Raw genomic sequence first — 26,364 nt, forward strand, 5'->3', positions numbered from 1 at the left:
CTATTTTATTTAGTCTAATTCTAAATATAATTTTTTTGCTAATCTTGCGAAATACCGAGTGGCAAAAAACCTATTGGCAACACTGAATTAGTGGTAATTCTTCTAAATTTGTTTGGCTAAATCAGCAGTCGCCCGTCGCAAATGCATGACAATTGCCTACAAAAGTTTGACATTTGAATTTGAAAGTCAAGGTTGCCAAATTGAATTTTAAATTTGACACCAAATCACTTACAGTCGCCTCATATTTACGTTTTTACTTGTAAAACATGCTAAAACACTTGATAAAAGCAAAAATAATGACTTAATTTGATGTTTTTTTGGTTTGTTTAAGCAAATCTTGTAAATAACACCATTTTCGACCATATTTTGTATTTTTCGTCCTATTTTTTTTTTGACAAAATTTCACTCAAAAAGAGCTAAATCGAATGAAACAAACAAAATAACATCAATTTAGATTTATTTTTGTGTTTTGCATGTTTTGACAATATCCTGCAAAATAAATGAGTCTCTGGTTCAAAAACAGACAAAATCGATCGAGACACGCTAAAATATGATGTCAATTTCAATCTAATTTGGTAATTTTTCAGAAAGTTTTAGCAAAAATTTGAATGTATTTTAAAAACGCGCTGAAACACTGTAAATATGCAAAAATAACACTAGTTTTGGCGTAATTTGATAAATTTTAGATTTTAGTTTTTAACGAAATTTTGCAAAATAGTCCTGTTCTGGCTAAAAACATACTAAAACGAACAGAAATTGACAAACTTATGTACTTTTTCACCCATTTTAGCGATTTTTTTACTTTGTTGAGTGAAATATCATTTAGAAAAACGAAGTTATTTCTCAATTTTTCTACCTCTTTTGTAAATATTTAGCATGCAAAATGCTAAAAAAATACAAAATAAATAGTGTCATCATTTTTGACTGAATTTACTATTACCCCAGTCAAATTAAACAAATTGGTGGAAAAAATCCTAGAGAGTTGGATTTTTTTTAACGCTTTCTTTACACTTGGGTAGACTTATATCAAAAGTCCCCAAAGGTGGGGGGCAAGCTTGAGGAGGGGGAGGGGGTTAAAGGTGTCTTTTTTTGGTTTTTTGCTTATATGTATCGGTTTTTACCTTTTATCCAAAATTAAAGCTTATTAAATTTGCTACAAAAATGGACCTTTTTCCACCGATCGCCCTATTTTTGTCTAATTTGACTGGGCTATAGTATATCAATAATTAAAAAAATAAATTAACAATGTTAATTTTACTAACATTAGGGCTAATACTCGATTAAAAAAATATATTTTAACTTATATTTATATTTCATTAATTTTCTGCTAGAACTACGGTCACGTTTCTAGAAAATCATCGAAAATTAGAATTTTTACAAAAGTTTTTACTAAATTATTACCACTAAAATTGTTACTAAAAAAACGAATAAAATTTTAGTTGTGTCTCATTTAAACCATCACCCAATCAGTCCGCAGATCTGAATCACGTGGTCTTGAATATAATTAGTCTATTCTGTCTATTTCATTATTTTTAGTACACAATTGTGAACGTCAAGATGGTCGAACCTAACAGTTTTTTTCGAGTGGCTAAAAATGAAATTTTTGGGAGGTAAAGGTAAAAAAATTCTATTTTTTCCCCAGACAATAAAAAATTGTAGATTTATTATCGCATCCAAAAATATCCAACAGGGACAGTTGATTTTCAAAGAAAATCCCGCGGTTTTGTGCCCCCAAGTAGGGGGCCCCATAATTTGTTTCAACTGTTGCGCCCAATTGAGAAAACTGTTCTTTTGCCCCGATTGCCGAGTCGCAGTGTTATGCAACCCAAATTGCAAAAGTAAGCTTCTTGTCGGTGTAAAACTCGTTGATTTCCGGTTTTAGGTCAATTTCACAACGCACAGGAATGCACAGCTCTCAAAACACTGCCACTCAATCACGACGATATTTTATCAAATCCGGAAATTGTCACTCCTTTGCGATGCCTCCTGTGGCGACAGTTTGACAAAAATCTACTTGAAAATTTTCTACAGCTCGAAGCGCATTTGAATTTCAGGCGAGAGTCGCAAATCTGGCGCAGGAATCGCGTTAATATCGAGGATGTCCTTTTCAAGTTGAAAATACTCGATGAAAATGACTTGAGAGACGATGTGGTGCAGAAAATATGCGGAATTCTTGATATTAATACTTTTGATGTGCGACAACCGCAACGAAATAGGCTGGGGTTTAATCAGAGTGAAAACTTGAGAGGGTTGTATCTAAAGGCAGCTCTTATGGCTCATGATTGTGTGGCAAATACGCATTTGGCGGTCGATGACGACTTTGTCTTGTATGTGCACGCCGCTGTTGATATCCCGGAAGGCAGCCCCATTTATTTTAATTACACTGATGTTCTGCAGGTATTTCCACATGTGGCACATACAAACTTTTTTAGACCATATGCGATCAAAAAAAATAAAATAAAAATTAGAGTAGGCGGTAATTAAAGTCCTTCAGATCGCAATCCTGATTTTTGACATCAAATGTCAGCGGAAACTTTGACAACTTTGTGTTTTATTCCTTTTATTGATATACAAGACGAAAACGGTGAATGGTCATTTTCACTTCCAGTTTGTGTGGAAAATTTCCAGCCCAGATTCCCAGCCAATATGCCTACTCTAATTTTTTTTTTGATCGCACGGTATTATAATAAATTAAATAATTGCAACTACATTTTCTACGAAAAATAACACTAATTTGTCAAATAAACCATGGTCCTATAAAGCTTCGTTACGGATATACAGGGTGATAAAGTTTAATGACAAAAATTAAAATCCACTCCTTGAGTTATTTTTATACAATTTTAAAGGCTTTGTGAGCCATTGAAAGTACTCATTTTCTGGCAATTACTTTACCTTTACTTATTTTTTTATTAGTGTTATTTTTCGATGTAAGTAGAATAGATGGTTGCAATTTTTCGCATTATCAAGAAAACACCCTGTATACAGAGTGATGGGAGGATAATCACCCTACATTTGTAAATAAGAATACAATTTTTATTCGGTTCACATATTATTTTCCCTACTTTTTTAAAATGATTTCCTGCAATGTAAATTTTTACTGCAGATTTCTATTACTTTTTTCACAATTGTCATATATTAAACTAAATTTAGTAATATTTCTGTTGTAATTTCAGCTTTTTTCCTTTCCTCTTTAAGATTACCTCGGTCTTGCTTAATGCTATAAAACTAGATTCTGTTTTTGTTTTGGTTGCAAACATTACAAAGAAATATTTGAATTTTTGCAAAATTTTCAAAATGCATACTTTTACTTCTTTATAATATTTTTTTTTCGAAATCGCTCCTAAAGGGAATAACACCGTCTGTAAAGTAACCCAAAATAATCCGTAAAGCAGTACTTTTCCAGACACATGTCATTAATTGATCGTACGTAAAATGTGAATGTGTAAAAAGTACTAAAAAGTAACCTAAACTAATCCGTAAAGTAGTATTTTTCCTGACTCATAGGTCACTATGGTTGACAAAACAATTTACTCTAAAGTGTACAAAAATTCAATTTCAAGGCCTTGTTATGCAAAGAGCTAAAAACCTGTGAAAATATCTATAATATGTATTTTTTCAATTTTGAATATTAGAGTCAACTGTAATTAACTGGTTTGTTAATTGGCGATTAATAAATTTGACAACTACAATACGATAAACTAAATTTAGTAATGTTTTTGTTGTGATTTTAGCTTTTTTTCCTTTCTTCTATAGTCCAAGTTAAAAAAAAATAGATTTTGTTTTTGTTTTGGTCGTAGACATTACAAAGAATTTAAAGAAATATTCAAAGTTTTACGAAATTTTCAAAATACATATATTTTTTTTTTTTTAATTCTTTGTAATAATTTTTTTTCTGAAATCATTATAAAGTGAACGAAACCATCTGTAAAAGAGATAATCCCTGTAAAGTGGTTCTTTTATACGGACTTATATGTCATTAGGTAACTAAAATCGTCCGTAAAGCTGATAAGATAATCCGAAAAATGTACATGTTGTATAAAGTATCCCAAAACAATAAAGTAGTAGCCACTTTTTCGGACTTAAATATCATTAATTGAAATCGCGCGTAAAGTTGACAAAATATTTCGAAAAGTGTGCATGTTGTATACAGTAACCCAAAATAATCTGCAAAGTAGTACTTTTTCTAAAACCTATGAAAATGTCTGAAATATGTAACATTTTCAGTTTTGAATAATTAATTCGCTTGTTAATTGGCGATTAATAAAATTGACAATTGCCAGTTTTCAAACATTAAACTAAATTTAGTAATATTTTTGTTGTGATTTCAGCTTTTTTCCTTGATTTTATAGTTTAATATAAAAAACTAGATTCTGTTTTTACTTTTAATTGCGGACATTACAAAACATTCAAAGAAAAATTTGAATTTTTAGAAAATTTTGAAAATGCATACCTTTACTTTTTTTAAATTCTTTGTAATATTTTTTTTTCTGGAACGAAACAAAACCGTCTTGAAAGTAACCCAAAATAATCTGTAAAGCAGTACTTTTCTGGACTCCTATGTCATTAATAATTGAAAGTGTCCGTAAAATTGCAAAAACAAACCACTGTAAAGCGTAGAAAAAATTCAATTTTAGTGCCTTGTCATGTAAAAAGCCATTGTTATTGGATAAAAACCTGTAAAAATGTCTAAAATATGTAATTTTTCCAATTTTCAGGACTAGAAATTAGAATGGACTGTATTTTTAACTCGTTTAGTAATCGGCGGTTATCAATTGTCACACTTTTTTGTTTTTTAGGGCAATGACGAGCGAAAACGGCGACTCCTCAACGCCAAACATTTCGAATGCCAATGTTTGAGATGCCGCGATTGCACCGAATTTGATACTGAAATGAGTTCTTTAAAATGCCCCAGATGTCACAAAGGCCTTTTACGTCCAAAACCCTGGCAGTGCTCTTCTTGCCAACGAATTTTTCAAGATTCTCTTATCAAAATGACAATCACAGAATGCCAAAGACGAATTGAAGAGTTTGGTAAAACCGCAATAATCTCCCTTAACCCCTTTAATACGCCACAATTTTTCACAGAATCACCCACCATTGAAGCTTTGGAGAAATTCCTGAAAAAACTAAGTTTCACGTTTCATCACCAACACTACTTAGTTTTGGAAGTGGAGCAAAACTTGGTCCGTCTCTACTCACAAGCCTCTCCAAGTGGGAAAAACTTAAACCGGAAAATCGAGCTTTGCAATAAACTTTTGGAGATTTTCCGAAAAATTGAACCGGGAATTTCCCGCATTCAGGCAATTGCCATGTATGAATTGCATTCAGCTGTGGCAAATTTGGCACAAAAGTGCTACAATAATAAGGAATTTGGCACCGAGGAATTTGTCAAAAGGCTACTAGCAGCTGAAACTATTTTGAAAAACTCAATCAAATATCTCCTCTACGAACCTGTGAAGAGTCCCGAAGGACGACTAGCACAAAACGCTCTGTCAGAATTGAAAATGTTGCGACTGTCGATCAACAACATTCAACTGGGGGAAAAACAAACCAAACCAACCAAAAACAAGAGAAAAAAATAGATTTTATTATTTTGTTACAATAAATCAGGCAGGTTGTATAAGTAAATCAAAATTTTGTACCAAATTCTCCAACGATTGTTTCGCCACAATCGCCAATTCCCCTTCGATTGAATTCTCCGGTTCCCACTTTAAAATTTCCACAGACTTTTCAAGCAGCCCCACAGCGTCTTGCATTTTCCTCCTGAAATCCTCCCGAGTGATCAACCCCGACTTGTACTCATTCCTCGCGAGTGAAATCAAAGGGGCATGCAGCTCATAGAGTGTGATTCCCCGAAGTCTCGAAACTCCCGGCTCAACCACATCCAAAACCTCCAATAATTGATAACACAACTCCACTTTATGTTCCTGTAATAAATCCGGGAGTTCATGAATGTGTCCCAAGCTCGGTTTTATCACTACATCTTCGACACCGACAATCCAAATATTTGTTTTCTTTCAAAAAATCGCGTCGGATTAGAGTGGGCCAAAGTGGGTAAACGTAGTTATAGAATAATTCGTGGTTTTCAGGAATATTCACAGATGCTCGGAGTGTGATTTTGAAATCGTTGGGAGTCACAGTTTGAAACAAATTTGTGACACAATTGTGCGAAATTAGTGATAATTTCGGGTACAAACAACGAATCAAATACCCGGAAGATGACCTCACATCTATCGCATTGACTTCGAGAATCCCACAAATGGTGTGAATTAAAGTGTCACAAACCTCCAGTTTGCACACATTTCGGACAAAGTCCACAATTTTGGTATTAATTTTGCGAATCTCATTTTTGGACTCCAACCCCTCGATTTCCTCCAGCCACCGTTTCGGATCTTTTTCCTTCGCTAGAAGCATCCTCAGAGGTGTTATACCCTCGTATTACGGGTCGTCCACGTCTTGAAATTTCACACAATTTTCGTTGTCTTTGTGACTAGATAATGTTTCGCATTCGGGTCCACAAACCGGCCATGAGCATTTCGTACAGTATGTTTTTGTATGTTTCAACGCATTCGAAACAACCAAGACACAAAACGGGTGATCCTGAATAAATCACTCAGTTTTTTTCAAATGAGAGTTGATGTAAATACCTGATTTTGGGCCGTAAACAAAGGGAGTTTCGGTGAGGATTACTTCACCGGATTTGATAAGACGATTTGCCACGACATGACGATTTTGATCGGTTTGTGCGATAGTAAACGGGTTGGTAGTCATGTTTTGAGGCGACTGTGTACTTTTGTTCAAGTATTTCAAAAATCATTAGTAGAGCTAATTTTAGCAGTATTGGATAAATAAAGATCTGTACGTTGTTTTTTTGGCTTTGTTCCAACAGTGAAAGACTTTATAGTTTCAAACAACATAGAAAATATATTCTAGAGTCACAAACAATATTTTTGTTAGAATATACACGATGATCAAAAAATGACAGATAAGCTTGTTGATTTCTTATGGTAAGTAAAAAAAAAACAAATAAATCATTAAAAAATTATGTTAACCGTAGTTTAGAAACTATTAAGCTTCAAAGTTGACAAATAAATTTTATAATTCTGGGCTATGTTAATTTCTTACCTTTTCTAAAACATAGAGAATTATGTCATTGTTAACAACAGTAAAAATTTATTTATATGAGACTTGGACCAGTAATTTTTTATTTAAAAAAAGTTTGGTGTTATTCACTTAAAATTATATCTGACAACATTGGATAAGAATTATTTTAATATCAATTATTTTTTTTGTTTCTTGAGAAACAGAAATAACTTTAATTATTCGCTACTTTCATTATTTTTGCTGCTACATTACAACGTTGCCAGCTTAGTAAAATTCATAATTCATCATAGCTCAAAAAAAATAAGACTGGAGATGTTTTTTAACATTTTTTTATGGACTCACTCCTCAAAGCTTTTCCAAGAATGCATAATCAAGGTTATCTGTCATTTTTTTATCACCGTGTATAAAAAAAACGAGCAGAATGTAAGTATTGGAGAAAAAAGACATAACATTTAAAACGCAAAACCATAAATGGTGACGTAGGTATTTAAAAGAACGCAAACGTAACAATATTGGTAAAATAAAGAAGTAATAACCATTTTTTTGTTCCTAATATTTTTTACTCTCATATTTTATTAGGTTTGTTAATTAATTTTTTATTTATTTACATATTATTATTGTAATAGTATTACAAGGAGGAAAGTGTATCTTTTCCTCCCACAGATGAAAGTTAATGCTCAAGCCTTGTCGAGGACAGTATAACCACCTAGGGAGGAAAAGAAACTTTCCTCCAGTGTGATACATGTAATTTTTTCAAGAAAAACTTTAAAACTAACAATTTTTCTTCATATCCCAGTTTCGCCTTAAATCTATAGCAGCATGTTTTTCCGTTTCTATAGAGGAGGTAAAATTTTTACCTCCCTGGAAAATTACATTAATTTTTATTGTAATCTTGTTAGATGAGGGAGGTAATTGGCCATAGTCCTTTGTGAAATTAATGAGGAAAAACTTACTTTCTGTTATGGTCGTAGGAAATGCTATTTTTTTTCTATAAGTATAATATAACTATAATTTTAATTAATTAATTATAAGTGAATAACTCCAACTAAAGATTAGGCTTTTTTGTGTCAAGAGAAATGAACTCGGAAATTTTAGTTGTTGAAGATATCTCAAAATCGATGAAAGTGGAGATTAGGCTTTTTAAGACTCAGGTCCAGAAATAACATAAAAGTACACAAGTCAAGATATAATTTTTAAAACTTTTTTTTAAAAAGCCTAATTAGACGTTTTTTTACATTTTTAAATATTTAACAATTTTTATATTACGAAGAAATTATTCACATTGTTGCTATTTATTCTTTCAAAAATAACAATTAATAAGTTTGGGTTGAGACAAGCCAATAAAAGAAATATACTAAAAACACCAACAAAATCAATAAAGTGATTTGGTAAACAAGATTTCCATCTATCTTCACATAAATCAACCGCTACTAAACTATTATTAAATTGCAAACAATAACAGGAATAAAGAGAAAGAAAAATAAAACATAAAAACCTCATGAAAAGTTTATTGGAAACAACAACAAAACACAAATTATGCAGTTTCAATCAAAAGTTCAAAATTCTGTTTCAACCCTTCGTAGGCCTGTTGCGCCACCAACGCCAACTGCCCTTCGTTCGAATTCGCGACTTCACTCTTCAGAATCTCCACCGATTTCCCCAAAACCTCCACAGCCTCCTCCATTTTCTTCCTAAATTCCTCCTTACTGATCACATCCTGAGTATACTGATTCCTCGCTAAAATCAACAACGGTGCATGCAACTCGTACAATGTAATCCCTCTAATTCTCGAATATCCCGGTTCTACAACATCCAAAACTTCCAAAAGTTGATTACAAAGCTCCACTTTGCGTTCCAACAACAAATCCGGCAAATCCTCAACAGTGTAACCCTCAGCACGGCCGTAAAGTTGCGACAAGGATGTTCGCAATATCGTCATGTATGCGTTTTTGGGATGGAATACCGATCTGTACTTCCTAAAAATAGCCTCGCGTTGTTCGATCCCTTCAGGTCCTGAGAGCATTTCGACGGCGTCTATTTCGGTCTGGACCGCTTGGTACACTTTCCGGACTGCTACAGCGTTAGTTTTGAATTCGCAATGAGTGCATTTCCACTCGCAAGTGAAACTTAACGGATCTGTACTCAAAATCACCCCATTATCGCATTTGTTGCATTTGAGGGTGCCTAAATGTGTCCCAAGCTCGGTCTTGTCCTTACACCTGTCACACATACATTCGAAGTATTTGCTCTCTTTCAGGAATTCACGACGGACAAGAGTCGGCCATAGGGAATAAGTGTAACTACWGAACAATTCCCCATTTTCAGGAGTTTCAACCGCTGCTGAAACATTGACACTGAAAGTGTCACAATCGACGGAATGGTGCACATTTGAGACACAATTGTGCGACAAAATCGCCAARTTCGGGTACAAACATCTGATTAAKTACCCCGAACTCGCTCTCGCTTCAAATGCATTGATTTCCAAAATCCCACAAACAGTGTGAATTAACTCCTCCGGGAAGCGATCCAACTTACACGGGCCCCTGAGATAATCAACAATGTTGACTTGATTGAATTCCCATATGGGTTTGGTTTTGCGAATGTCATTGTGACTTTCCATCGCTTCAATCTCCTCCTGCCAACGTTTCGGGTCTTTCTCCTTCGCTAAAAGCACCCTCAGGGGTGTTATACACTCGTATTGGAGACATACATTTGTGGGGTCCTCAACCGGCTGGAATTTCACTCCAGCGGTGGCGAAAACCCCACATTCGTAGTCGCGATGACTCGGCTTTGCCTCGCACTCGGGGCCGCACACCGGCCAGGAGCAGTGCGAACACAGGATTGTGCAATCGACGGGGGCGAAACACCCCAGACACAAAGGGGGCGAATCTGAATTAATTAGTCATAGTTGAGACAAGCAGCCAGCAAACTTACCCGATTTGGGTCCATGCGCAAACGGGGTTTCGGTGAAAATCAAATCGCCGGGTTTGAGGGCCCGACTTGCCACGGCAAATCGGCCCACTTTTTCGTCCTTTTTGATAGTAAACAAGTCGGTCATGATTACTGATTCGTGTGCTCGACTCGGCTTAAATATAAACACCGGTGGAGTTCGAGAGAATTCTCGGTTAATCTATTGGCAAGGTGCCCACAGTTACAACAAACCCACTCTTAAAATTAATTGTTTATCGAATTTATTGTTAGTAAGGCGAAGATGGACGAGGTGTTGAAACCTGTAAAAGTCTTCACCGCTCTTGCGGCCCTTGATGGGGCTAAAACCAAAATTCGGTTTTTACAATTTGTGGTAATTTTGATCATTGTGGTTTGTTCGGTTATAACCAGGCAAATAATTAGATCGGTTCATGACACTGCAGGGTTTGTGATACAAACAGTTGAGTCGGTTTGTTACAATATTCGCATCCCTGTGACTTTTTGCTGTTTGATTATGGCGCGGAAAAATGCGAACCAGATTGGCGATTTTGTATCAACAGCTCAAATGATTGATAAGAAATTTAAAAATATGGGATTTGCTGTTGATTACAGCACAGGAAGGCGACAAACGCAGATTTTTGCAGGGGTGTTAATTTTCAAAATTGTTTTGCAACTGATGCCGTTTTATTTTCTAGGTAAGTATTTTTTCATTTAAAGATGCACTGATTAAAACTAAAAAAATCGTAATTTTTTAAACTTGACCCATATGCACTGTTTTGAGTCTTTAGTCTAGAAATGTAAAAAAGTCAATATCTCGCAAAAAAATTTTGAATTTTCAAACGCCGATTAAAGTAAGTGAAAATAGTCAATTTACCTTAAGTCGTAAAAACGGTTGAAATATGATTTTCTAGTCGTAAAATTACTCACTGAACACGATGCAACTAGTTAAAATACTCTACGATGCATAGTTTTTGAGATATTGAGTAATAAAGTTAAGAATAAGGCTAAAAGTAWAAGCACTATATCCGATTTTGACCAAAAATCAACATTTTTTTATTTTTATGATAAACTAGTACTATATGTAAAATTAACGGGAGAACATGCCTGATAACATCGTTTTGACCTAGGACTCATAGTTTTTGAGATATGAATTTTTTTTTGGAAAAATTAAAAATAGCTCTGTACCAGGAACCATAACCCGCAGCGACTTCCGGTTTGCGCCAGTAAATAGATAATTTTAAGCTAATTTTAATGATTTTTAGTTTTTGCTCTAAGTCCTATAGTTTCGTAGAAAAACGCATTTAAAATTTCACAATTTTCACTTTTTGAACGGCGATTACGGCCAAACTATTAGACTTAGAGCAAAAAGTTCAACTCCATCGTAATCAGCGTAAGAAAATCTATCGACTGAGGCCAAAGCCAAGTCGATATCTCGCAAAAAAAAATTGAAGTTTTAAACGCCGATTACGGCGAAACTAAAGGAGATAGCCCAATGTGGTTGGTAAATTCGTAATTAGCGCGTCAAAATCTATCGGATAAGATAGGTTTAAATRGAATCTGAGACATGTTCAAAAACACTAGTTTTTAGGGGTGTTAACAAATTTTTACTTTTTTTTATTTTGTAAATTGCGGCAAAACTATGTCTCAATGACATAATATTTTGACGTTAACCTATGTAAAATGTTCCGGGGAATCGATTGGCGTCAAGAAAACTGCAAAATCCGTAGTAGTTTTGAAGTTATAGTCTGATTTAAATTCTCGATATTTTTGACTTTATCAGAAATTTTCTCGATAACTATTCATCGTAGAGCACTGAACTTTTTAATATATGATAGGAAATTCAATTTTCTATCCAACGGTACCAATATATAAGAGGTTATCTCCAATAAGTCCGGAGTTATTGCCACTAGACCGCTCCGGGTACCAAAAATCGACCAAAATCTCGATAAAAATCAAAAAAAAATTTAACTTTAAAATTGATCCATTTAACGTTTTTTACATTTTTAGAGGTCTTATAGACTCAAATAAGTGCATAAAATGTTATTGGGTCAAGTTTCAAAAATTTTGAATTTTTCAAGGGGAACGGTAGTAAAATCGTAAAAATAGTCAATTTACCTTAAGTCGTAAAAACGCTTGAAATATAATTTTTTAGGCGTAAAATTACGCGCTGAAGTTAAAATACTCTACGATGTATATTTTTTAAACAATAACGTTTTATGCACTTTTTTGAGTTTTTAAGAGCTCTAGAAATGTAAAAATCGGTACATGTATCGATTTTAAAGTTGAAAAACTTTTTGAATTTTGTCGAGATTTTGGTTGATTTTTGGCACCGGGAGCGATTCTAAAAATTATAGAAAAAAGAGACTTAATAAAATGTAATTTTTTGTATACGTTCCCGAAAATAACTATTTTAAGGACTTATTTCCCTAATTATGCAACGTTCACGAAAATTTAAGAAAATAAAAAAAATTTAGTACATAAAACACAAATTAATTTTTTTAAGGTACTTCATGGAGTTTGGTAGACTTCCTAGATTTTATCGTTTACAACCTCCCTGCGTTTGTGGTTTACGTGTGTTCAATTCAGTGGATTACACACATCGCAATAATTCGCCTCCAATTTAAAACCCTCAACAAGATTCTCAAAATACTGCGTTATCAACCACCGTGGTTTGTCGAAACTTATCGCTTGCGCAAAAAGAAATCAATCTCGAGTAAAATTCTGATTCGTGAATGTGGCACATTTTACGACGCTTTATGCATCCAGAGTGGCAAAATAAACAATGCATTTGCCGTTCAAGTCTTACTCATAATTTCGATGTTGCTAATGTTGATAATTTTTGATTCGTTTCAAACTTGTCGAATGATTCAGAATTTAACGGAATTTGATTGTGGAAGTGTTGTTTATAATATTTTGTATTTTGAAACGTTGATGGAGCTGGTATTGCCGTGTGTTTTGATAGAGTCGGAAGCTGACCGATTTTCTGATAATTTGCACAAAATCAATAACAACGAAATTGAAGATGTGGTCCATTTGTTGATTCTTCAAAGTTGTTATCAAAGAATTGAGTTTTCCATCTGTGGCATCTTCACACTCAGTGGCAAATTTATTTATTCGGTAATTTACAACACTGTCTTTCAGTTCTACTAACAATGATTTGCAGATTTTTGGCGCAATGACTACCTTTCTTATCATGTTGTTACAGTTTGAATTGTAATTGCAACAAAATTAATATTTATTTTTATTAAAGCGAAAGCGTTATGGTGCGCTACCGAATAACCACAAAACATTTTTTCAATGACCAACTTTCCATCCCGACCGGAAGAAAACGAAAGCTACTTTTTATCCAATTGTGTAAAATATATAAAGAATTCTCTCATAATTCCAATCAAATACGAAACAAATTTCAAACCAAAATGAACTACAAAATCTTTAACGTTTTCGCAGTTTTATTTACTGTTATTGTATCAGTTTTGGGGGCCGTCTATCCGGTGGAAAATGGTAAGTCGGTGATTATTAATTCAGTTTTTTTAAATAAAATTTCTCCAGTGGCCGAAGCGAGTGATTATCGTCTGAAACGCGACCATGGACATGGTATAACCGGCCCAGTGCACACTTATGTCAAAACAGACAAGCATGCCAACTTTAAATGGGGGGTGAAGCACCACGTTGGTCACCACTACGCCGGTCGTCGCTAAAATTGCACTTTTTGTCCCCGTTTTGTACTTGTAAATAAAACACACGTTTAAAATTCGATAACTTTATTTACAGTCAGGGTCGCCCTTCTAACTTTTTTTTATCAACGAAAGCCTCACCAGAACACCCCGAACTAATAAAAGTCTGCGGAATATCTTTTCCGAAATAAACTTTGTTGTTTTGTGACAAAGACTCGTACTTTTTCAGTTCGATATACTGTGGTGTGTACAACAATTTATTCACTTCAGCTTGTTGCTTCATCCTGTAAAACTCCGCATCTGCGTGACTTTTCTGTCGCGCTAAGTGCATTTCGTCCTCGATTTGAGCAATTCGTTGCAACGACTCCTTCTCCATTATTTTTTGCTGGTATTGGATTTTGGCAACTTGCGCTTCTTTTTCCGCCTCAATCACAGCTCGTTTTCGTTCAGTTTCAGCATCTTTCTCCACAACTTTCTGGTGTTGGGTCGCTATCAACAATTTGGTTTTTTCCCCCTCCATCAATTCGTAGTTTTTGCGAATCACTTCAGGGATCTTTGGTTTTGTTACGCGAACGGCTTGGATGGTGAGGCCGGGGGCCATTTCGAGCAGATCGCGTTGGAGGGCTTGTTTGAGGTTCTCGTCGATTTGGTCAAACAAATCGATGTAGACCTCGTGTAAGGTGTGGATGCTGCAAAACTGGTTCAACTCGTGGTGGATCTTGTTGAAGATCAGCGTTTTGTCGTAGTCGGCAGTGTAGTTGCGGACAATATCCATAACTGGAATAAAGTCTTGTTTACGAAATAAAAAATGAAATGAGGCCAGTGCTACCGCTATTGGCATTTAAATGATTAACTACTTCGATCCTATCGAAATAAATCATAACGCCGCCACTGGTGCCACAAGGAACATTCTTCACCTCGTCGGTCTGAAGGGTGACCTAAAAAAAACTTGCTAATAAGGAAATCAAGAAACATTTTCGCAAAAACAAAAAAAGTTATCACATTCAAGCAAGAGTTTGTAATTCCAATACGAGCCGCGTAGGGGCGAGTTGAGAAACACAGAATCACTTGAATGACCGTCTATATCGAGTGCTAGTTATAGTATTTTTTCTATTTTGCGCTTTTTATGCTGTATTTAGAGGAAAAAAGGTAAATTTAGTCACTGGGACACGTAACAAGGTTATTCATAAAAGATTTGAAAAATTAACCTTGAACTAAGATTTGTTTTTGTAAGTTGGAAATTAATTCTCGAAATTTTTTCATGTTCGCCAACGAAAATTCGTGAAATTGGAAAGTTTATTGAAAGCAATTTACTTCCAACGACATTGCCACCAACATTATAAACATAAAATATACTAGGCTATTAACGCACCCAAACGAGTTCGTTATTAGCCTTGTTAATGGCGCAAAATAGAGAAATTTAATTGAAGGCACTGTATAAAACATTCTGGTATTTTTGCAAAAATATAAAAAATTGTATTAGGAACTACAGAAAGTATCTATTAAAGCAAGAAAGTGAAATTCTGAAACGCTCCGCGTAGCGGTGAGTTGAAGAATAAACGATTGCTTGAATGGACTTCTGTAACGAGTACTTTATACTATTTTTTTATATTTTGCGTTTTTATGTTGTTTTTAAAGAAAAAAAAACATATATTAAATATTAAAAAAAAAATTGCGTCAGTTAGTGACATAAAAAGTAGTGTTAGAGTACACACCTGGGCGGAGCCTAATTGCGCACGACCGTGAGATGGAAAACAAAGCAGTGGCGTAACAAAGTAACTTTGCTCAATGGAATTGGGGTCCATAAGATTATTTCGACTTACAGCTTTTTTTCTTTTGCATTTACAGCTGCTTATAGCAAAATTTAGACTTACTTACGACTTAGTAAATGATAAATGTGGTAAATGTCTCACTTTTAAAATCATAAGAACACAACATAAATGAACGCAAGTGAGTTAAAAATGCGACAAGTGCAAAACTAATTTAAATAAAGTCTCAATTGAAACTTTGTGATAAAACGTATCAATAAAATAAATGTTTTAGTAACAGGCTTCTGCCAAAATAAAGCAATTTGAGCTATTTTCAAACCAATTTTGCTCGATTTTAACTCAGAAATCATTCTAAAAAAATAATTGCTTAAATAATAGTTTTCTCCCAAAATAAAGCAATTTGAGCTATTTCCAATACAATTTTGCTTGATTTTAACAAAGTTGAAATTTTGTAACCACACTTTGACAATTGTGACCAGTTAGTGTGACGGAATTTTGTTTTTTATTTTATCTATTTTAAGTTCAACTTGAACCGTTATAATTTTTTACTAATAAATTTTAAATTAAAAATAATAACTAAATTCGTACGACTATACTATTAAAAACTGCATATTTTTTTAATAAACTTTAGTTTTTTTTATAAATATGATAATAAAGCAAATTTGCACGGCACTGCCTTATGTCAAAAACCTCCCTATTCTTAAGATTGGACTCGTCCGGGACGCATACACGCCCAGGCGTGTACTTTTGACTTTTACCCCACTCTATTCATGAAACACAGATTGACATTTCATAATACTGTGCGTAATCTAGAAATGAAATCTCAAGATTTTTTTTATTTTTTCATGAGAAAATTGATGTTTGAAAGAAATTTATTCCGACGGTATTCTCACCAACATTAAAAACCAAAAATACACTAGACTCTTAACGCACCCAAACGAGTTCGTTAATAGCTTTGGTAAGGACGCAAAATAGAAAAACATTATTTTTAGCTTTTTACCTGAACCGATTTGTATATCGTTAGCAAAGGGATCATCATATGATACCCTGGCGAACTTGTAACGGGTAAAAGGGCTCCTCCCTGAAAATTATTGACTTAAATATCGATAAACTAGTAAAATAGACAAAAACGTACCCTAAAATACACCCCAACATGACCTTCTTCGATCCGATGCAAAGAATAATTGAAAATGATAAACAGAGTTGATAACACAGTTCCGATTATTAAATGTTCAGTCAAATGCGACATTTTCATGAAATTTATAGACGTGAATAGAGAATCGCCTGGTTTAAATATTAATTTGAACACATCATGTAGTTAAGTATCGGAAATCTTTAATTTCCACTTGACACATTTTTTGAGGTTATGTGCAAAAAACCCGGAAAATTACACTTGACAAGTCACAAATACCAACTATTACCTCAGAACACATTACTAAGTGAAAAAAACTACAAAAATTAAATTTTTACACAAAACTCTTCAATTAAGATTTTCACAATTAACATGTCTTCTTTGACACAAAACGTGGGGTGTGATTAATATAACACTCAATTTTTGCAAAACTGTGGACAATAGTAAAAATACTAATACAAAAATATTTTTTTTGTGATAAAAAAAAATATAATTAAGCGTTTGCGCACTTTAGACAATTGATCAGCTGTCGCGCATGCGCGCTAGCATAGGTGGTGATTAAGTGCGTTTTATTTCATAATTTTGCAATAAAATTCCAAATAATTCCTCGAATTGTGCAGTGATGTGTTAGATCGCACTTTGGCCCAATTTCCTTTAAAAAACTGGTAAAACAATGGACTTAGGGCCCGACCAAGACATTATTATGGAACGCCAAGGAAGGTAAACAAACCAACTTCCGCATTGTTCGAAATAGCTAAAATGTGAATTCTAGTTGTTTATTGCTGCGCTGTGACAGTCAAAATTCCCTCGATGAAAGCTCCCAAAAGCAATTGCCGCGCTCTGGGGGCAAAGACAAGCCGCCTTATCGCAACTACCACCACACACAGAGGGCTTTCGATGCCATGAATTTACTGAGAAAGTGCGTAAGTCGGTGCTTGGTCAAGCATTGTGACTAAAGGGGGCTTTTCCAGACAAAGACTGCTCTGCGACGTGATTCTGGTGGCCGACACCGTGGAAATCCCCGCTCACAAAATGGTCCTAGCTGCTTGCTCTCCCTATTTTTACGCCATGTTTACAAGTTTTGAAGAGAGTAAACAGGACCGCATTGTTTTACAAGAAGTGGATCATCAAGCTTTGCAAATTTTAGTCGAATACGTCTACACCAGCGAAGTACAAGTCACTGAGGACAACGTACAAGTCCTCCTACCAGCCGCTAATTTGCTACAATTGACTGATGTTAGAGATGCTTGTTGTGAATTTTTACAGGTGCAATTGCATCCAACTAATTGTTTAGGGATTAGGGCGTTTGCTGATCTACACGGCTGTTTGGAGCTGCTGGCCCATGCTGAATCGTACATTGAACAACATTTTATGTGGGTATAGGCAAGATTTAACCACAAAATACTGAATTTTTGTTTTAGTGAGGTTGTTGAATGTGAAGAGTTCCTAACGTTGTCGCACCAACAAGTTTCTAAGCTTATTTGTAGTGATAGACTTACCGTACCTTCAGAAGAACAGGTGAGTGGACCTCCTGAAACAAGTGAGGTTATGTGATATTTTTTTATTAAAATTACGCAAAACTGTGATTTGGTTGTGGTTATTATTGTGTGTGAATTAAAAAACACGTAAAAAAATTATTGCGTCAGGGATTGAAGCAATTAGCACAAAATTGTGGTTCTAATCACTTTGCACAATTTTTTAAATTACGAGAAAATTAAGTGGGCCTGCTAACTTGATTTAAGTATTACCAATGTAACTTAAGTTAAGACACCAAGGCTAAAAAAAAAATTTACTTTCAAAATTATTCCAATTTATGCTCTATTTAGTCTATTTATCGATATATATGTATAATCGATTATGACAATACTATTATCTCTCTTCTAACTTTGTTAAAGTTAATAGTTAAACTGGACAAATGATGTGCAGGAATTTATTTTTATCATATTGGTATTTGATAAATAACCAACGTTTATTGAAAAACGGAATAATTAATAAACTATGATTTCTAATAAATTACAGTTTGAAGGAAGGTAGCAGAATGCCGGAGTTTCAATTAATTCAATTTGTATTTTTACAATTAATATTCGCAATCCGTACCAACCTATAGTCGTAAAAACCCACATTTATTAATTGTAAAATTGTGTTTGCTTTTAATTTAAATAGTTTTTGTGGTTTTATCACATTTAATGCTAATTGAATAGACTTTCGTACCTTCAGAAAAACAGGTGAGTGGTCCTTTTGAAGTAAGTGAGGTTTTGTAAAAATTTTAATTACAATTACGCAGAAGTATTTTGTTTTTTGTTAATAATAACCAAACAAGTGAAAAAGTAATCGCATTTAGGTGAGACACTAAAACTGAAAATAATTTTTTTATCTTCAAAATCAATCTAATTTATGTTCTATTTTTACAAACTCCGAAATAATATAACAACAATGTTTTCTGTATTTTAAATTTGTCCAAATACGAAGTCAAATTCGAGAAATGATGTACAGGGATTTATTTTTATCATATTGGTATTTGATAAATATCCAACGTCTGTTGAGAAACGGAATAATTAATTAATTAAATATTATTTCTAATAAATTACAGTTTGAAAGATGGTAGCAGAGTGCATAGTGAGTTTCAATATATTGGTTAAATATTTTTTTATTAATTTTTTACAATAAACATTCGTAATCCGTACCAACCTGTAATCGTAAAAACCTAAATTTACCAATTTTGAGTTTTTGTAGTTTTATTACATTTAATGCTAATTAAATAGACTTACCGTACCTTCAGAATAACAGGTGAATGGGCCTCCTGAAGCATGTGAGATTAAGTAAGATTTTTTTATTAAAATTATTTGATATGGTTTTTTGGTTATTAATGTGTAAACACGTAAAAAAATAATTGCGCCAGGGTTTGAAGCGCGGAATTGTGATTTTAATAAAATGGGCTTGCCAACTTGAATTAAGTGTTTACAGTATTGCCAATGTAACTTAAGTTGAGTCAGCAAAACTAAAAGTGATATTTTGTCTTTAAAATCAATCCAATTTATGTTTTTTTTTACAAATACTGATATAATACGACAATACTATTTTCTGTATTTTAAATTTGTCAAACTGGAGAATTGATGTGCAGGGATTTATTTCTATCGCATTGGTATTTGATAAATAACCAATGTCTGTTGAAAAACATAATAATTAATTAATAAGTTATTATTTCTAATAAATTACAGTTTGAAGGAAGATAGTAGAGTGCATAGTGAGTTTGAATACATTTGTTAATTTCTTTTATTGTATTTTTTACAATAAATATTCGTAATCGTAAAAAGCTAAATTTATTAAATTTGAAATTGTTTTTACTTTTATTTTTTTAATGTAAATAGTTTTTGTGTTTTTATTACATTTAATGGTAATTGAATAGACTTACTTACTACTACCTTCAGAAGAACAAGTGAGTGGGCTTCCTGAAAGACGTGAGGTTATGTAAGATTTTTTTATTAAAATTACCCAAAAGTGTGATTTGGGTTTTTGGTTATTAAATTATGTGAAAAAATACGTGAAAAAATAATTGCGTCAGGGTATGAAGCTCAAAATTGTGGAAAATAAAGTGGGCTCGCCTACTTGACTTAAGTGTTTACAGTATTGCCAATGTAACTTAAGTTGAGACACCAATACTAAAAATGCTTTTTTATCTTCAATCAATCCAAATCCAATTTATGCTCTATTTTTAAAGATACCAATATAATCTAACGATATTATTTTCTTTATTCTAAATTTGTCAAAGAAATTAAACTCGAGAAATGATGTGAATTTATTTTTATCATATTGGTATTTGATAAATAACCAACGTCTGTTGAAAAACGGAATAATTAATTAATAAAATATTATTTCTAATAAATTACAGTTTGAAGAAAGCAGAATACATAGTGAGTTTCAATATTTAGTAAAGTGTTTTCTCTTAATTGTATTTTGGACAATAAATGTTTGCAATCCGTACCAACTTGTAATCGTAAAAACGTAAATTTCTTAAATTTTGAATTGTTTGCTTTTAATTTTTAATTTAAATAGTTTTTGTAGCTTTACTACATTCAAAGTTAATTGAATTTGACTCCAAGCACGAGATTTATGCAAAGTTTTAATCTACAAATAAATTTTCTCATGTTTTTTCACACCAAAACTTTTCACTGGCAAAAAAGCAGTAAAGTAACGGAACCAATGTGTGTTAATTTCAGTAATTCGCGTCGTTTATTTGCGGTGTCGCCATTCCCAAGTTTCGCTTTCGGTTTTCAGGTGTTCGAATGCGTAATTGCTTGGGTTCAGCACGATTTGGATGCCCGCCACAAGCATTTAGCCTCTTTAATGGAGCACGTGCGTCTCCCTCTCATGTCACAAGAATACCTGATGCAACGCGTCGAAGAAGAGCCTCTCCTCAAAGCCGATTTGCAATGCAAAGACTACATCATCGAAGCCCTAAAATACCACCTTTTGAAAGGCGACAACAAAACGACCTTCCGCACCCCCAGAACAAAACCGCGTCAACCGGTGGGCCTTCCCAAAGTTTTGCTCGTGGTCGGGGGCCAAGCCCCGAAAGCGATTCGCAGTGTGGAATGTTACGATTTCAAAGAGGAGAAATGGTATCAAGTGGCCGAAATGCCGACGAGGCGATGCCGAGCCGGCTTGGCTGTCTTGCATGGGAAAGTCTACGCTGTTGGGGGGTTCAATGGGTCGCTGCGGGTGCGAACGGTCGATGTTTACGATGCGGCTTTGGACCAGTGGAGCACTTGCGACCATATGGAAGCGCGCCGGTCGACTTTGGGGGTTGCGGTGTTAGGGAATTGTATTTACGCAGTTGGGGGGTTCGATGGCTCGACTGGGTTGAACACGGCTGAAATGTACGACCCCACGACGCAGAAGTGGCGCTCGATCGCCCCCATGTCCACGAGGAGGAGCAGTGTGGGGGTTGGGGTGCTGTATGGGATTTTGTACGCGGTTGGGGGCTACGACGGCGCTTCACGGCAGTGTCTCAGCTCTGTGGAGTGCTACACTCCCGAGATCGACTGCTGGACGTCAGTCCCTGATATGGGGTGTCGGCGTAGCGGCGCTGGGGTGGGTGTCCTCGACGGGATTTTGTACGCTGTTGGAGGACATGATGGCCCCCAGGTTCGGAAGTCCGTCGAGGCCTATGATCCGGTTAAGAGAATGTGGACGTCGGTTAGTGATATGACATTCTGTCGACGCAATGCTGGAGTGGTTGCACTCAATAGCTTGTTGTATGTTGTTGGGGGTGATGATGGTTGTAGTAATTTGTCGTCGGTTGAGGTGTACAACCCCAAAACTGACACGTGGACATTGTTGCCGAGCTGCATGGGAATCGGACGAAGTTATGCAGGAGTGGCTATTATTGATAAGCCGATTTGAAAGTCGCCTCATGCTGGCAACAGGGTCAATAGCGCCACTGCGACATCCACAAGGTAAGGAACATCTGATAATTACCGAATCTAATTAACGTCGAGTTTAATGTGTGAGGATAAGAAACAAAAAATCACAATTTAGGTCTAATTAGTAAACTAGTTGTGCAATTTGCACGCTGGAATTGTTATACAAGTATTGAGACTTCTGAAACTTGACAAATGTTAGTTAGACACCAGCATAATTCGAGTTTACTAAACCACATATTAATTAAACCATGTTTTTTGTTTGTTTTTGTGATGCTAAAATTCTGGGGTGTGCACCTGGTGTTACTAATTAAGCGAAGTTACGTTTTGTTTTATTAAAAAATCGTCGTCAGGGATTAAAAAATAGAAATTATTTACATGTTTGAGTTATAAATTGTTTTTTTTTCCACTTCGTGTTCTTAATTAAGTCATTTTGAAACCCATTTGAGTATCGAAAGAGAACTTATGAAACGCAACATTTTATTCCCTAAGATTGGTACCGGGTGTTAACGTCAAAAATAATACGAGTAAAAACGTAATATAATCTCACAATAGAATTTATTTTTATTTTTGAAGAATCTTTAAGTTAAGATTAACAGGGAAAGAAATATCTAACTAATGTTACAGTTTCCGTGGTTTTTTTTTCTACGATTAACTACCTAAGTATTAACAGTTGTCAATTTCAGTTTCGTTTTTCATTTATTTCAACTGACAAAGGTCGGTGTCACCAAACGTCATGTAATAATAACACTAAACTCCCTAAATCGTAAAATTTTCACAATTTTAAGCATATTAGGGCAAAATAGAAAAAAAAAGTATAAAAACATCGTTTCGTAAGGCGTTTGTCGCACTTGATCATTATTAAAGTCGTTCTTTAATACAGGATGTTTTAGATCTCTGGCCTCAGAGAAAAATGCCAAATAAGATAAGATACCAGAAACATGGAAAAAACGTTTAATAAATAATCTGTCAATTATTTTTTGACATTTGAACTTTTTATGTCTATTTTATGTTGCTTATGTATTTATAATTGTGTATGTTTTTTCATAATTATGTATTCAGTAAAGGTATAAAAACTTTGATAATAAAAGCCACAAATAACGTTAAACATAGTTACAATTTAGGATACAACTTTTTTGTTTTCAATTCTTATAACCTTCAGCAAAAAAAAACATGTAAAATAATTTTTCCAACAGAAATAAATAGGTTCAAGTGCTAAATGTAAACCTTTATAATTTCGAAATTTTTGTAGCCAAATTTTTTTAACATCTTTTTCATGTTTATGGTATCTTATCTTACTTGGCAATACCCTGTATTAAGAATGATATTGCACCATTATTTGAATTGAAAATTAAAAAACTTGTCAAAAACATCAAAATTTGACGTTTTTCACTGTCAAATGTAAATTTTTGGTTAAGTAAAATGATGTAAAAGATTAAAAAAGCGTTAATAAAAATTGGTAAAATAAAAAATATTTGTTTTTGGCAGCTACGATAAAGATACGTTTTATTGTGTTCGCTAACTACCGAAATAGGGCAAATAATTGTCATAATCTGTCATTAATTCTGATAAACTGTCAAAATAATATTTGTCAACGACGTCAGAATTTGATGTTTCTGACTGTCAAATTTATATTTTTGGTTAAGTAACTAAAAAGATACGTTTGATATGTACGTGAAAGGAAAGAAGAAAAGATTAAAAAACGTTGATAACAATTGATAAAATAAAACTTATTTATTTTTGGCAGATATGCTAAAGTTTCGTTCTATTGTGGTCGCTAACTATTGAAACAGGGCAAACAACTGTCAGTTAATTGTCATTAACTATCATAATATTTGTCAAAGACGTCAAATTGAAATGTCTGACTGTCAAATAGAATTTTTTGGTTAAGTAAAATTATGTAAAAGAAAATTATAAAATAAAAATTATGTGTAAGTGGCAAATACGCCACTAACTGTCAATTATTCAATTGACTTTAACTGTTAGTACTTGTCAAGGACGTCAAATTTGACATTTGTTACCGCCAAATTTAAATTTTTGGTTAAGTAAAATGATTAATAAAATTGTCAGATACGCAAACTGCGACGAGAACAGCAGCGCAGAGGGCGCCGTCGGCTACGACCACCAGCCGAACATCTACGAGACCATCGACCCGAATGCCAGCAGCCAAGAGGCCGAAAACATCTACGAAACCATCGAGGACATCCGGCAAAAAGTCGCAATACCGCCGCCACCGCCGCCTCCACCTCTCGACGACATGAACCCCGACCTTCCCAGTTGCAGTACCTACGGGAGGATCGGCAACGCATACGGCCGTATCGACATCATCGGTCATGGTATCGGCCGTATCGAGCGCCATCTATCGTCGTCCTGCGGTAGCATCAACAGCAACCACTACGCCTTGGAGAGCATCTACGGGACGAGTAGCACGGACGCCACTGGCAGGATTAGTAAAGTCTCAGTGCAGTGGTTGTTGGCTAATAAATGGCTGCCTTTGTGGATCGCCAATACTGAAACTGGGAGGGATTACAGGATCATCGATTTTCTTCTAGCGCAAAGGGCCGATAGTGAGGATTCTCAGGGGGATTACGAAGGGCAGGCGCCCAACGAACAAGGACCTTCGCAGTCTTAACCGGTTTTATGTCGCTTCGATGTTGTGGTTGGCGCTAATTAGGCTCATTCAAATCAAAACTTATTCGACGTAGCTGTTGCTAGTTTACTTATCTTTTATACTATTATAATGTTTGATGTTGTTTTTTTGTTAAGGGGAAGAAAAAAGACAAAACGCGAATTCAAAACCTCGAAAGTAGGTTAGTCGGTGACTAAATTATTCTATTTTTTTATTTTTATGATGTCTCATGTGATATAATGTAGGTTGACTTATGATGGAATGAAAATATGACGTTTAGTTTTCTCATCATCATTGTTGTGATTTCAGTATTTGGGTGATTTTTTATATGTTACTGTAGAATCTCTATTTTATTAATCTCTCTAGCTGTAGACGAAGTTTCAGAACAATAAATGATGTTGAAGACAATTTGGGTTTTATTTATTCATGATCGTGTTAAAGAATTTCAACTGTGGAGAAAATTAAACAATAATAATAATAAAAAGAAATAAAATGCAAAAAAAATTAGTCATTTCTTAAGATTAGAAAAAGTATAGTATTAAACTCGCCTTCGGCTCGTACTGTAGACTTTGTTTTCGTGGAAATAGCTAACTTTCTCCCTCGTTGAACAATATACTATTGTGTATTAAGAGCATTAACTCCCAGATTAAATATTTGAGTGGTTAACGATGTATGTTTCAGAGATGCACACAAAACATTTCTTTTCTTTCTAGACAACAAAGGAAAATGATAAAACTGTCAAATAATTTGTCAAAATATTCAGTTCATTCAATTGAAATTTTCAGAGTAAAAAACGGAATCAAGAAGTTTATGTCAATATTTCAATTATTTTATTTCCATGGGTGTAAAGTTTCAGGTTATTAGTCAATAACGAGGGAATAAAGCGTTACTTTATTTCCTGTTGGGAGCATCTTGGTTCGAGTATAAAAAGTTTTTGACTAATATCAACAAATTGATTCACAAACACGTTGCATCAGTTAAAATGCTGTACGACGAGCAGCTTTCAAGAGTCTGCTTACTTTTTAATTGTTTTTGTCACTACGAGAAAAACGCATTTAAAATTTTGAAAAATGTTTTTGGCTTTTTGGTTATGAGCAGTGTTAGGCAGTTGGAATTTATGTTCGCTATGCCCAGTGCAAACTTGGACCCTGAGTTTTCTAAAAAATATTAAAATATCAATTATCGAATTGGTAATAACAGTGCAATGGACCTTGACAGCTTTACCTAATTGTACGACACTCAAAAATTAAATTAAATTTCGGAAATTCGGCAAAGAGCGTGACGGCACTGCGATATTTGCTAGTTATTGGGAAGTGGGGGTAAATAAGTCCCCACCGCCTGACCCTATAGTTATAACTGTTTTGCTCATTTTTACTTATATTAGCGATTTTTTAACAGCTATGTATCGCAAGACGACGATCTTTGTTTTGTAAGATGTAAATTAAAAGTGCTTTTCAATGGTACCAAACAGGAAGATTTTGCGACTAATATTTACGGAGTTATGGGCGGAAATCTGAACTAGATGACAAAAATTACGTAAAAAATCAAATTTTGTCAAAAATCGATAGCTACGAATTTTAAGTCTTAAATGGGATTTTCTGTGAGGGGTAGTTTATAAAAAAATGGCCAAAACCTTTTTTTTATTTTTTATTTTCAAACACTTTGTTTTCATGAAAGTGGGAACAGAGTTTAAAATTGTTATAAATAA

At 34.3% G+C, this 26,364-nt stretch overlaps 5 protein-coding genes and 1 pseudogene across 6 annotated transcripts; 3 read left to right on the forward strand and 3 right to left on the reverse strand.

Moving 5' to 3' along the window:
• Positions 1-1,529: 1,529 nt before the first annotated feature.
• Positions 1,530-5,635, forward strand: LOC123003958 (SET domain-containing protein SmydA-8-like). 2 transcript variants are annotated; one of them, XM_044397042.1, is made up of 5 exons: positions 1,530-1,610; positions 1,660-1,838; positions 1,883-2,397; positions 4,797-5,031; positions 5,086-5,635. In XM_044397042.1, exons 1-5 carry the CDS (start codon positions 1,558-1,560, stop codon positions 5,580-5,582), a joined length of 1,479 nt encoding a protein of 492 aa, XP_044252977.1. In that variant the 5' UTR covers positions 1,530-1,557; the 3' UTR covers positions 5,583-5,635. The 2 variants fall into 2 exon arrangements, with proteins under 2 accessions (XP_044252977.1, XP_044252978.1); XM_044397043.1 differs by lacking the exon at positions 1,660-1,838 and having other exon boundaries at positions 1,553-1,616.
• LOC123003960 lies at positions 5,565-6,771 on the reverse strand (annotated as a pseudogene).
• A 1,826-nt stretch (positions 6,772-8,597) lies between these two features.
• LOC123003959 (SET domain-containing protein SmydA-8-like) lies at positions 8,598-10,184 on the reverse strand. Its single transcript, XM_044397044.1, has 2 exons — positions 10,039-10,184; positions 8,598-9,993 (listed from the first exon to the last, which is right to left on the reverse strand). The coding sequence occupies exons 1-2, from the start codon at positions 10,160-10,162 to the stop codon at positions 8,639-8,641; spliced, it is 1,479 nt and encodes a 492-aa protein (XP_044252979.1). The 5' UTR covers positions 10,163-10,184; the 3' UTR covers positions 8,598-8,638.
• A 139-nt stretch (positions 10,185-10,323) lies between these two features.
• On the forward strand, positions 10,324-13,788 carry LOC123016227 (putative gustatory receptor 28b). The gene is made up of 4 exons (XM_044416489.1): positions 10,324-10,727; positions 12,536-13,149; positions 13,196-13,533; positions 13,582-13,788. The coding sequence occupies exons 1-3, from the start codon at positions 10,547-10,549 to the stop codon at positions 13,247-13,249; spliced, it is 849 nt and encodes a 282-aa protein (XP_044272424.1). The 5' UTR covers positions 10,324-10,546; the 3' UTR covers positions 13,250-13,533; positions 13,582-13,788.
• On the reverse strand, positions 13,777-17,117 carry LOC123016225 (erlin-1-like). The gene is made up of 4 exons (XM_044416488.1): positions 16,611-17,117; positions 16,476-16,556; positions 14,536-14,644; positions 13,777-14,483 (listed from the first exon to the last, which is right to left on the reverse strand). The coding sequence occupies exons 1-4, from the start codon at positions 16,728-16,730 to the stop codon at positions 13,804-13,806; spliced, it is 990 nt and encodes a 329-aa protein (XP_044272423.1). The 5' UTR covers positions 16,731-17,117; the 3' UTR covers positions 13,777-13,803.
• On the forward strand, positions 17,117-24,235 carry LOC123016224 (ring canal kelch homolog). The gene is made up of 6 exons (XM_044416487.1): positions 17,117-17,327; positions 17,380-17,526; positions 17,579-17,980; positions 18,029-18,125; positions 20,883-22,063; positions 24,098-24,235. Exons 1-5 carry the CDS (start codon positions 17,281-17,283, stop codon positions 22,008-22,010), a joined length of 1,821 nt encoding a protein of 606 aa, XP_044272422.1. The 5' UTR covers positions 17,117-17,280; the 3' UTR covers positions 22,011-22,063; positions 24,098-24,235.
• Positions 24,236-26,364: the final 2,129 nt, after the last annotated feature.

The sequence above is a fragment of the Tribolium madens genome, unplaced genomic scaffold (assembly GCF_015345945.1).
Source record: "Tribolium madens isolate multiple individuals breed KSU strain unplaced genomic scaffold, Tmad_KSU_1.1 Scaffold_1;HRSCAF=32;Tcas5.2_LG8, whole genome shotgun sequence".
Taxonomy (NCBI): domain Eukaryota; kingdom Metazoa; phylum Arthropoda; class Insecta; order Coleoptera; family Tenebrionidae; genus Tribolium; species Tribolium madens.

What these genes read in the sequence shown, in the direction of transcription:
- LOC123016225 (XM_044416488.1), bottom strand. Translation starts at nt 16,730, where the DNA reads ATGAAAATGTCGCATTTGACTGAACATTTAATAATCGGAACTGTGTTA. An exon ending in ATGTTGGGGTGTATTTTAGG is followed by an intron (nt 16,557 to 16,610) that starts GTACGTTTTTGT and finishes AATAATTTTCAG; the next exon opens with GGAGGAGCCCTTTTACCCGT. An exon ending in TCATTTAAATGCCAATAGCG is followed by an intron (nt 14,484 to 14,535) that starts GTAGCACTGGCC and finishes ACTTTATTCCAG; the next exon opens with TTATGGATATTGTCCGCAAC.
- LOC123016227 (XM_044416489.1), top strand. Translation starts at nt 10,547, where the DNA reads ATGGCGCGGAAAAATGCGAACCAGATTGGCGATTTTGTATCAACAGCT. An exon ending in GATGCCGTTTTATTTTCTAG is followed by an intron (nt 10,728 to 12,535) that starts GTAAGTATTTTT and finishes AATTTTTTTAAG; the next exon opens with GTACTTCATGGAGTTTGGTA. An exon ending in GTGGCAAATTTATTTATTCG is followed by an intron (nt 13,150 to 13,195) that starts GTAATTTACAAC and finishes AATGATTTGCAG; the next exon opens with ATTTTTGGCGCAATGACTAC.
- LOC123016224 (XM_044416487.1), top strand. Translation starts at nt 17,281, where the DNA reads ATGGACTTAGGGCCCGACCAAGACATTATTATGGAACGCCAAGGAAG. An exon ending in ATTATGGAACGCCAAGGAAG is followed by an intron (nt 17,328 to 17,379) that starts GTAAACAAACCA and finishes TGTGAATTCTAG; the next exon opens with TTGTTTATTGCTGCGCTGTG. An exon ending in CCGTACCTTCAGAAGAACAG is followed by an intron (nt 18,126 to 20,882) that starts GTGAGTGGACCT and finishes TTCGGTTTTCAG; the next exon opens with GTGTTCGAATGCGTAATTGC.
- LOC123003958 (XM_044397042.1), top strand. Translation starts at nt 1,558, where the DNA reads ATGGTCGAACCTAACAGTTTTTTTCGAGTGGCTAAAAATGAAATTTTT. An exon ending in ATGCAACCCAAATTGCAAAA is followed by an intron (nt 1,839 to 1,882) that starts GTAAGCTTCTTG and finishes TTCCGGTTTTAG; the next exon opens with GTCAATTTCACAACGCACAG. An exon ending in ATTACACTGATGTTCTGCAG is followed by an intron (nt 2,398 to 4,796) that starts GTATTTCCACAT and finishes TTTGTTTTTTAG; the next exon opens with GGCAATGACGAGCGAAAACG.